An 11,476-nucleotide genomic window follows, 5' to 3' on the forward strand; every position below is an offset into this window, starting at 1 on the left:
TGCTAGCATTTGATATTTTTTTTTTGTTAATGAACACAGTCCTTTAATTTTTATTTTGGCCGTGAACATATGTTATCAAATATACTGTGTCCTTTACTTTTGAGTTTCCAGAGTAAAATCTTTTTTTGTGTCTCCTCATCCTCCAGCTTTGATCTGAGAACTCTGCCCGTGGACTTCGTGGAATGTCTGATGCGCTTCCAACCCACCGAAAATGAGATTAAAGTCCTGCGGCAGTTTGAGAAGGAGCGCAAGCCGCTGGAGAGCCTGACGGACGAGGACCGCTTCATGATGCAGTTCAGTAAAATCGAGCGGCTCATGCAGAAGATGACCATCATGGCCTTCATCGGCAACTTCTGTGAGAGTGTGCAGATGCTCACGCCGGTGAGAACTGGGATCTCTTTTGTGTTGGAATAAAAATTATTAGGGGAAGTCTACATGGGATGCTGTAATCACAGAACATGGCAGAGGTTCATTAAATACGACATTGTCTCACGTCGTTCTTTGTTTCCTTCACAGCAACTTCATGCAGTCATCGCAGCATCTGTGTCCATCAAGTCATCACAGAAGTTAAAGAAAATTCTAGAGGTAAATCATTCATCTGTTTCTTGACTGAACATTATGTTAAATGAATGCATGTTTTTCTATTTTTCACTTTCTTGTTCCTTGTTCGTCAGATTATCTTGGCGCTTGGAAACTACATGAACAGCAGCAAAAGAGGAGCCGTGTACGGATTCAAGCTGCAAAGTTTAGACTTGGTAAGTTGCCTCCCTCTGACTTTAAAACCTTCTGCTTTTCCGTTACAAATTATTTCTGAAGTTATGTGTTTTCTCAATTATTTTCTCTCCAGCTACTTGATACCAAGTCGACAGACCGTAAGATAACGTTGTTACACTACATAGCCAATGTAGTAAAGGAGAAGTACTCTCAAGTTGCTCTCTTCTACAACGAGCTGCACTACGTGGAGAAAGCTGCAGCAGGTGAGTCCTACGGTGGAGATGTGTTTGCATCCTTATCTGACTTTTTACAGTTCAAAGTGAAGTGGTGCGTGTACTCAAATGTCGGCTCGTGCTCACAGTGTCGTTGGAGAACGTCCTGCTGGATGTTAAGGAGCTGCAGAGAGGCATGGAGCTGACCAAAAGAGAGTACAGCATGCACGGCCACAACACCATGCTCAAAGACTTCATCACACACAATGAGAGCAAGCTGAAGAAGCTGCAGGATGATGCTAAGATTGCACAGGTAACATGAGCTCACCTCGCTTTGTATTGCTCTGATGTCTTGGTTTTTTATCTCTGTTGTTGTGACATGGTTTTAATAAAGTGTCCACTGTCTTTCTTTGAAAGGATGCCTTTGACGAAGCTGTTAAGTTCTTCGGGGAGAACTCCAAAACAACGCCGCCCTCCGTCTTCTTCCCTGTGTTTGTGCGATTTGTTAAGGCATACAGGGTGAGTTGGATGATCATCTCTCACACAGTTACACAAAACTAGTCGAAAGAACACACCCCACCAGCTGGTTAGACACAGGACTTAAGAGTACTCAACTGATTTAATATTGCAGTTTATAAAATTGGACTCAAAAAGGATCAAAACTGATGCAGCAAAACTAGAGATATCGTCTTTTTTTATTCCATGCATTCCTCTTCCTGATATTTACCAAAGTTCAGTCTGAGATTAGAGTGTGTTGTGGTAGATAGTGGAGGGAACCTTCAAGGTCTGGTTTACATCCAAAATATACACACTCCACCATGTTTACTGTCAAAACTTTCACTATGCTAATGCAAACTGCTTCCTGTACCGACAAGTTTTTAGGGTTTTTTTTGCCGGTGTTGTGTTGAAATCTGTTTCCTGTTGATATGCATTTCGTTTATTAGATAGCGATTGACCATTGCATTAGTGACGTACCTAATCTAGCTTGCCAATGTGTCGAGGGAAGTGCACAGACATCTCCCCCTTCAGTAGAGTAATGTGAAAACACCTCTCTAGTGACAAACTTTGCATGGATACAAGTCAGTCTAGTCAAGGTCAGACATTTTAGGGGACATTAACACAAGGAAAACACATTTGAGTGGGGAGAATCAGTTATCAAATTTAAAACATGACGTCTTATAGTAACACAACAAACGAAAACCCATTGTACCATGTGTTACTGCACCTCACAGCATCTTGACTGTTTATAGCTGTTAGTCTCTCACAGCTGCTGTGTGTCAGCTCTGTTTAGTGAGATCCTGAACGACCCCAAACCACATTAATGACTTCATCTCATTTCATGAAACTGAAATAGAATCTCAGCTCGCATTGCACATGTGGGGAAATTATTGAATGCTTTTTTAATGATAGTATCTTACATTGTGTAAAGGATACATTTGGCATTTCTCAACATGGATTCTATTTTGCTCTGTTTTTGTGTCTAAGTGACTAATGGGGAAAAAGAAAAGTATAATTAAACAAGTTTTAACTGTGTGATGTGTACACGTGACCCCCTCAGCAAGCAGAGGAGGACAATGAGCAGAAAAAGAGACAGGAGCAGCTTTTGATGGAGAAACTTCTAGAACAGGAGGCCATGATGGAGGAAGACCAGAAGGTATGTCAACTCTCAACCCCTCCTCTTTTTTATCACCTCCTCCCCTCCCTCCCTGTACCCTCCTCCTGCTTTCTAGGGCAGGAGGGTACTGTGGATCACATCGACCAGAAGGTAAGCCTGTTCCACTTCCTCCCCTCTCCACTTCATCCTCCCGTCCTCCAGACTCCTGATCACAGGATTAGTTGAGCACCGACTGCTTGCCGGGTGTAGTTATATCTGGTTCTACAGTCTGACACCCTGCTGAGCCACATCACATCGACTCAGGATCAGCGGTTGTACTTCTTAAATGGTTCAATTAACTCACACATGCACAAACTTGACAGAGTAAAGTGATGTGTGGAGCTAAAAGAAACTGTGGGTGGGAGAGTTCTTTGTAGAATACGCTGGACTCATGACTGAGAGTTATTAATAAATGTTAAATGGTGTCTCGCTGTGTGTGTGTGTGTGTGTGTGTGTGTGTGTGTGTGTGTGTGTGTGTGTGTATCCCCAGTCTCCATCCAAGAACAAGCGGCAGCAGCAAGAGCTGATCCAGGAGCTCAGGAGGAAACAGGTGAAAGACAGCCGCCATGTCTACGAAGGCAAAGATGGAGCGATTGAGGACATCATCACGGGTAACGTCACCTGGGCCTGGCTGCAGTCTCTTGTCACACACACATACACACACACACACACACACACACACATATACAGTACAGGGCGCTCTGCATGAAGGTCCTCTCTGGTGCTCCACATTCAGTCATTAACAAAGGGACTCTAAACTGACTAACACAATGACTGTGGCTCTTTCTAAATAAAGCTGTCAGATGTTTGAGAACTAAAGGTGGAACCTGATGAGCACAAACATGACCTGACAGTCCAGCTAATCCAGTGATATTCAGCTCCAGTGTGTCTGATGATCATTGCTTATCTTATCTGCTTTGTCACTGCTTTGTAACACCATCTGTACGTAGACGGGGCCGGGTTGTGACTAGCTCCTAGCGTATTAATTCATCAGAGGAGAATAAATTACCAGGGGCAGTGATAGAATTTATCTAAGTACATCTACTCAAGTGCTCTCTGGTGGAAAAACTATTTAATAGGGACAGTATATACTTTTCTATCAGCCGTCATTCACATAGATACTGGTACATATTTCAGTAATAAGCTAATAACGTCTAATAATAGTCTAGCTCTATTAATTTAATTTGTAAAATAAGATTTGACCTACAAAACATGTAATAAGCTATTACCTTATATTATTAAATACTATATATTGTAGATTTCATAATGTTTGGGTGTTTTTAAAGAAGTTACAATCCAGCAGCAACAGTGTAATGCTACTTACGAACTACTAGTATTAGAAATACAATAATATCACATGTGATACTGTAAATCTTTTATGTTTAATGTGCCTCCCTAAATACAGGGAGTACATTTTGTTGTTAATACTTCTGCAGTTTTACTTAAGTAAGATTTTGGCTGCTTTTAAAATAAAGGTTCACAATATTTTTCCACCACTAACCACAGGAATAATGTAAATGTGCCCCAAGTGTTTAAGACCTCCTTATGATTTTAATTCAGATCTCTATACAATATGGAGGCCCTGAGAGGCAAATGCAAAAAAAAAAAAAAAATTTGGTGATCTATTTTTAAAGTATGGTGTATTTTTTTCTCTCCTGTGTTTATGACTAAAGAACATGTGGTTTTGGGGACGGTTTTGCCAGTTCCTTAAAAAAATTTATCTGTGAAAAGGTGAAAATAAAAGTTTTGCCAGGTTAAATAAAAACAAACAAAAAAGTTTTTGCCAGGATAAGTTTTCTAAGTTACTTTTATTCATCTGTGAAATTAGCTGTAAATAGGTTGGGCCAGTGATTTTTTTTTTTGTCAGGATCAGGATTCTGTGTTAATTCTTGTAATACTCATTTTGGCCACAAGAGGCTGGAGTGCACCACGACTCCATATTCTAAATACGACTGTCACTTGTCATGTTTTCTTCCTTGTGAGGTTTAATGTATGTATTCACTTTAAACACAAGGTACATATTTGTGTTAGTGCAGGGGTTGGCAGCCTTTACTGTCAAGAGCTATTTTTGACCAAAAAAAAAAAGTGTGTTCAAAACATATTTGAGCCTTATAATGAAGGAAATATAGCCTATTAATTTTAAATTAGTCTGTACTAGTAGTCATGAGCATTCATTAATAAGTTTTCCCACAAGATGGCTACTGTGCTGGACACTATTTATGATTATTTGGTGCTTTAACTTTGCAGAGCTGGCAGTGAAAGCAAACATGAACTACTAAATTCTCTATTTTATTCCAAGGCTTTTACTTTTTTAGATTTGGTATCCATAGCTAACCAGCTAGGGACACTCAGGACTAGCCACTGCAATTGAGGTTTGGCAAAAATTTGAGTAAAAAGGTACCAGGGGGTAGATGTGTTACGCACATTTTAGTTGCTGACATGTTAAAAAAATATATATATATATTTGGTGTATCGGCTTCACATTTTTACAATTGGAGAATGTAATTTAGGTCTACAACATTGCTTAAATGAAAATTGAAATATTAAAAAAAGCCACTGTATTAGCGGATTATGTAACGTTTATGTGTCATGTCATTCTTTTGGATAGAAATGTATTTTTATTGGGGCTAATCTGTCTTAGTCCCATTAAGAACATAGGGTAGTGGTGTACTTCAGCCTCTTGTGGCCAAAATGAGTATTACAACAACAAACACTGAAACACAAAAAAGTGTCGCCTGCCAAAACCTTTTTTTCTTTCTTCTGTTTTTTTTTTTTTAAGGTAATTCGAAAGATTATCCTGACAAAGACGTTTTCCTGTTCTTAAATCATAAACACGGGAGAAAACTATTGAGATAAGACAAAATAGATCAACACAATATTATTTTTTTTTCACTTGCCTCTCAGGGCTTCCGTAGTAACAATATAACTTTGCCGTATTCTAACAAACATAGCTAGAAAAAGTCTACAGTGAAATTATAGATTAAATTAAATTAATTACTGTCAGGCCCTTCAGTAGAGCGCTATTCACTCTCAAACACTGTAGAAGACATTTAGCCCTGGCCCCTCCTGATGCTGTTGTTGGATATTTGCTTAGCGCTAACCAGTGCTAAACCCCTGTAGGAGTCTGCTTTTCTTATACTGTGTTTGTCCTGTCTTGTCCTGGCTGTTGTCCTTGTTGTTCTCAATGCAGTGCTGAAGACAGTGCCCTTTACCGCCCGCACAGCCAAGCGTGGCTCTCGGTTCTTCTGCGAGCCCGCCCTCAATGAGGAGTACCATTACTAAGCTTGTAGAACTGTCTCTCTTCTCTAAGGTTGCTGGAACAAAACGTTCTCTTCTTTGTCTCTTTTCCTCCATCCTTGCATGCCTCTTCCCTTCCCCACTTCCTTTTTTTTTTAAAAAAAAAAAAAAACTGTCACACTCAACCTTCACACTTTTGGACCTGTGTGTGTGCACTGTGCCCGATCACATGGTTTTTGCACACACGCCTGAATGTGTGTGTTCACAAGTGTTCTCTCCCTCCTGAGCATGACACGGTGTCGGTGTAATGGTTTTTCTCTGCACACCTGCATGAAGTGTGACACACTCATTTATCATCATTATTTTATCAACCACGGCAAACCATAATGTCACAGAGGAAACTGTCTCCAAGGTCGTACTCTTATCTGCACTGACAGGAGATTAAAATTGGTGAAGAGGGTTCTTTTTCTCATTAAGTAATGGTTAAGCTGCATGCTGCCATCTAGTGGTGACAGATTATAAACAAGAACTGACTCATGAATCAAATATTTTAGGGTTTATCACTAATAAAGTGATTTATTTGACTGTAGTACATATCAGTCATCACCTACATGGCAGATATGACCGATCTCATGGTTGTCAAGGTGCCTGTGGCATTATATTTGCTTTTCTGTGTGTTTCAATCAGTGTTTTAATGAAAAATGAATGTTTGTATGTTTGTTATCACATAATCATAACTGCTGCTGATACAGCTTCTTGCATGCTGATTGCTTCATCCCTCCCACTTTCCCACAATGCACTCCTGCTCTCCCAGTTAGCCCATATGCTGTGTCTGCTGACAGGTCACCTCTCTGTCAAATGGCTCTCTGGCTCACTAATAATATGCATGACGTCTACATGTGAATAATTACTCACATTGCAGCGGTCTGTCGTCACTCTGTGTTCGCTACTAACATGCAACCAGGGTGTTTCACTGAGATTACACCTGTTTTGTGGTAATTAATTCAACAGTAATCAGTGCTTTCCCTGGCTGCACGCATGCTTTGGTTGGTTTTTGGTCAAGATGCTATCGGGTGTCCCAATCCTCCTGTGTCCTGGAACCATGTTTGTTTATTTCAGTTCACAATTGCTCTGTACTGGGAGTTTGAAACGGGCTCTTATTCCTGTCCTGCTGGTAGCCACTCCGCAAAGCAGACTGAGTTTATAACACAGAAAAAAAAACCTTCAGAAGCTTTGATCCTCCACTCTTCCACCTTCCTCCCTGAACTGGTTAACCATCCTCCAGCTCTGTCCCCTCTCATGCCCTTACCCTTCTCTGGCCTCCCCCTGCCTCATGCAGCCTGCTGCCACTTTGCTTTGCTCTCGCAGCGCTCTCTTAGCAAAGGCAGTGTGAATATGTCGGGCTGACATGCTCTGGTCGGCCTCCTCCTCCTCGATTTTTAACCTACGTTTTGTCTTCTCTTCATCTAGCCCTAAAGAAGAATAATATTACTAAATTTCCCAATGTCTACTCGAGGGTAAGGAACTCCTCCAGTAGCACACCTGTAGTGGTGGATGTGTCCCAAACCTGGCAAGCATCTCTTTATTATCTCCCTACCTGTCTTACTGTCCTCTCATGTAGAACCACTCAGTACCTCTCTCTGTTCTCCCCTCACTTTATCTACCTCATATCAGTAAGTTTGAAAGTCTAACACTGTAAAATAGCTCTTTTCAATAGTTTACTCACCCTTCTTTTGGGTAAGGATCATCTTAGTCTCACAAGGTTTTCCACTATGGCCTGTCTCAGTCGTAACACCCAGAGATATCAGACCTACGAGGCTTTTTTTCTGTGTAGAACTCATGCTGCTTTGAAAGACAGGCTGCCAGCACCCTGAGCATGTGGGCTCATCAAATCGCCTCGACAAGATGACTGACAGCTCTTTTTATCCCCCCCTCCTCCTCCCCATCCAATCCCTTCCCTCCATCTCAGATTTGAGGAATCAGCCTTACAGGCGAGCAGACGCTGTGCGGAGGAGTGTCAGGAGACGCTTTGATGATCAGAACCTGCGGCCGATGAACAACGGCGAAGTGGTCATGTGACGAGGGAGCAGTGCATGTGCTGGGAGGGGATATGGCGACGGTGAGGATGCGTTAGAGAGGGAGAGACAGGAGGTTTGAAGGATGACAAGTGAAAGATGACAAGTGTAGCAACCATAGAGATGAGTATGTATATATATTACATATGAATACACGTTATTCCATGTCTGTGGTATAGTAGCAGCTTTTCACGATGAAGGACTGGGACATGTGTGGGACTGAACTTTAAGTGTCTGAAAGGTTGATTGAGAAACCTTAGACAAGCCAAGTGCCTGAACTTATATTGTTTGTCTGATGACTGTTTCTAATATTACCCCACTTTAAGCAATACAACTTGACCTGGCTTTAATTTTAAAGGAATAGATCACCCCAAAGTCAAAAATATATTTTTTTTACCTTTTACCTGTAGCACTGTTTATTAGTCTAGATTGTTTTGGTGTCAGTTGCTGTGTGTTGGAGGTATCGGCTGTAGAGATGAGATACAGTGGAAATACACAGAACAAAATTTAAACGCATCGAGTTTTGGTCCCAAATTCAGGAGGTAGTTGTAATCATGCTTTTTTAATGCCACACCTGTCGGGTGGATCTTGTTTTTACATAAATCATGACCCGGTTACTCGTGCAGAAGGAAGTGTGCATCTACTGCTAGCTCACCTAACCCCACCAAGCTAGCTAACGTTACAGTTCAGATGCACAAGTAGATGCACGCTTCCTCCTCTGTGATACGGTTGGTGGGTGTAGTTCGGTACAAAGAAAATAATTCCTCCATGAAGCTGCTCACAACAAGGTCTGTGGATTACCTTGAGTAAAGATAAAGTAGACCCGGTTACTCAAACGGTTTCATGTAGTAGCCATTTTCTTTCCACTGAACAATACCTTCCAACCACATCACCGTGCAGAAGGAAGCGTGCATCTCCTATTATTTTTTCAGTCGATGGCATCTATGCATGGATGAGAGGCTTGTGCTCATGACAGCACATGACATGACAATAATGGCATCCTCCATGGCTGAGCTTTATTGTAAGCTAGCTCAGAGATGCTAGGTGAGCTAGCAGTAGAAGCACGCTTCCTTCTGCGTGGTGATACGGTTGGTGGGTTTAGTTCGGTAGAGAGAAAATAGTTCCTACATGAAACTGCTAACAACAAGGTCTGTGGATTATTGAATAACCAGGTCATGATTTCTGGAAAGAGACATTGCTGTTGGGTTTTTAAATGTATTTTTTTTTTGGAGCTTTGAGCACCACAAGCTGAGTGCCATCTAGTTGAAAGATATATGAGAGAAGGCAGACATCTCTACGGCTGATATCTCCAACACTCGGCAGCTCACACCAAAACAATTTAGACTGATAAATAGCACTATAGGTAAGAGGAAAAATATTTATGATTTGGAGGGGTTGAACTGTCCCTGAAAGATGTGTAAAACTGGACTTACGGTGGCCTTAAGAGCCACGTGAAGAGATGCTTCCTTGGAGACCTAATGTAGAATGTATGGGACGAGTTCCCTTTAGCTGTTACAAATATTACATCTGTCGTATCTTGGTACATTCCGGTGCTCTTTCCATTCCTCTGACTATACAAATGTGCTCAACCTGCACTTTTTTCATTACATCTCATGATTCTTCGACTTTGACTAAAAGGGCTGATGATCAGGCATGAAGACGGCGATCAGAAAAGTAATTAAAATTCTATATTTGTACTAAAGGAAGTATAAGAATGATGGGAAATTAACAAAAGACATCAAAACCACTTCAAAACAAGACCGAACCAATGTAAATTGTATATACATCAGGTGTCTATCTCCATGCTGACTTCTCTTTCATAATTTGCCACTTCAGTTATGAATCAAGCCTGAGTTTGTAGCTCTTGAGTCAAAGAAGGCGGCTGTCTGCTCACATTAAACTCTACCGTCCATTTAAAATGTTGCATTGCTGTAGCAGCACAGCAGTTTGTCTGGTGTCTGGGAACAAATTTTGAGTAAACAAGCCTGTAAAGCAGCATAAAAAAACACATTTTCTACGCAGTAACTGCACGAATCTCATTGTCAGAACTGGATATAACGTCACATTTCATCTCTGTCAACTTTTTTTTTTTTTTTTTTTACAGATTAATTATATTCCAGGCTACTGTGTTTACTTACTTTATTGTAATTTTAATGTATAGTATTTAACCACTGAAAGGATTTCTTGAAGTTCATGTTTTCATCTAATGTGTGTCCGTGCTCATTAAAAACAAAGTACACAACACAAAAAAAGTTTCCTAAATGTACAGATATTTTACAACAAACCATGTTTTTTTTTGTTTGTTTTTTTTACTTACTTCACATTACCAGATGGTTAATATTGTACATATTGTTTAAACAAAAGTTTTCATTGCCTTGTGCTATACAACTTGAATGTTATTTTAACTTATAGTTTTCTTTTTTTGTATATTTAATTAAGCCAAATGCAGCCAGAGTCTACAGTAGAGTGTTGAATCATAGATTTCTCACGGTCATGCAGGAGGCAGCAGATCACCCAGTTTGCTCGTGGGTGTGTCACAGGCGCATCAAAGCCAGCTATAAAAACATACAACACCTTTCATCTGCAATTGTTGGTACATTTGAACAGATTTCAACTTTTAATCACATGTATTGTACCTAAAATAAACTAGTTTCCATTAGTCGTCCTGTGATTAGCTGGTTTTGTGGCTCAGTGATTCACCCTCCTGTAATTACGTCCACTGAAGCACGTGCTGCCGTTTCATCTCCTTTTTCTCTCTGCTTCACTGTCTGTAATAGTGACATTTCTCTAACTGGATAATACTGGCATGTTGTTTTTTTTTTTACTTTCACCAGAAATGTATTTTAGGCACTTTGTGCTTATTACAAAATAACATGTTTTTTTTGTTGTTTAATTAGGTTATATGAGATTTTCAATGAATATGATCAAATAAACTATTTACATTGAATATAAAACTGATACCACTGGGAACTGTTTTTTTTTCTTTCTGAAACGGACGTAATGGTTGAGAATGGCTGTGGTTGCTATTATTTTTAATGGTGTTATCTTGACATCGCAAGTTAATTTTTTTGTTGTTGAGATAATAAAGCTTATTTTCTCATAATTACAGGTTAATTTAAGTCGATTCCTGAGATAACAAGATCATTTATCACAAGAAAATGACTTGTTTTCTTCTTGAGATTGCAGAATTAATTAGGTTGTGATCCCAAGATACCAACATTTAAAAATGACTGCAAACATGGCCCCCTGCTTCTGTAAAACTGACAGAGCTATCATTACATGACCATATTACTTGGGCAATAATGCCACATCTTTCAGTGTTTCTGACTGTAACTCCGAGCTGAACTGTAAGGTTTTAAGCTTAATCATATACTCAGTCACCTTGCTAAAACAGGCAGTTAACAATCAGTCTAATAGAACACACATGCAATAAATTCTACCTTCATTAAAGTCATGATGTTCAGTTTTTGTTTAAACTATTAAAGAGGAGGTGTTGATTCAACTTTATGGTCATTTAAGGTTACAGTTTTAGGTAGAAAGACCTCAGTACAATTCAACAGCTTTATACAAGCGTCAAAAATTAG

The 11,476-nt window shown here is 40.0% G+C and overlaps 1 protein-coding gene across 7 annotated transcripts in view; it reads left to right on the plus strand.

Annotated features, from left to right (window-relative positions):
- Positions 1-10,850, plus strand: part of fmnl2a (formin-like 2a) — a 66,164-nt gene extending 55,314 nt beyond the window's left edge. For 2 of the 7 annotated variants that reach the window (XM_049593561.1, XM_049593563.1), the window contains 10 exons: positions 147-381; positions 517-585; positions 675-755; positions 848-977; positions 1,076-1,239; positions 1,344-1,445; positions 2,485-2,580; positions 3,071-3,191; positions 5,771-5,890; positions 7,787-7,924. In XM_049593561.1, coding sequence (XP_049449518.1) covers positions 147-381; positions 517-585; positions 675-755; positions 848-977; positions 1,076-1,239; positions 1,344-1,445; positions 2,485-2,580; positions 3,071-3,191; positions 5,771-5,862 — 1,090 coding nt within the window. In that variant the 3' untranslated portion in view covers positions 5,863-5,890; positions 7,787-7,924. Of the gene's footprint in view, positions 1-146; positions 382-516; positions 586-674; positions 756-847; positions 978-1,075; positions 1,240-1,343; positions 1,446-2,484; positions 2,581-3,070; positions 3,192-5,770; positions 5,891-7,287 lie in introns of all 7 variants that reach the window. The other 5 variants (XM_049593556.1, XM_049593557.1, XM_049593558.1 and 2 more) reach the window with 3 other exon arrangements.
- The last annotated feature ends 626 nt before the right edge of the window (positions 10,851-11,476 follow it).

Source organism: Epinephelus fuscoguttatus, linkage group LG13 (genome assembly GCF_011397635.1).
Source record: "Epinephelus fuscoguttatus linkage group LG13, E.fuscoguttatus.final_Chr_v1".
Taxonomy (NCBI): Eukaryota; Metazoa; Chordata; class Actinopteri; order Perciformes; family Serranidae; genus Epinephelus; species Epinephelus fuscoguttatus.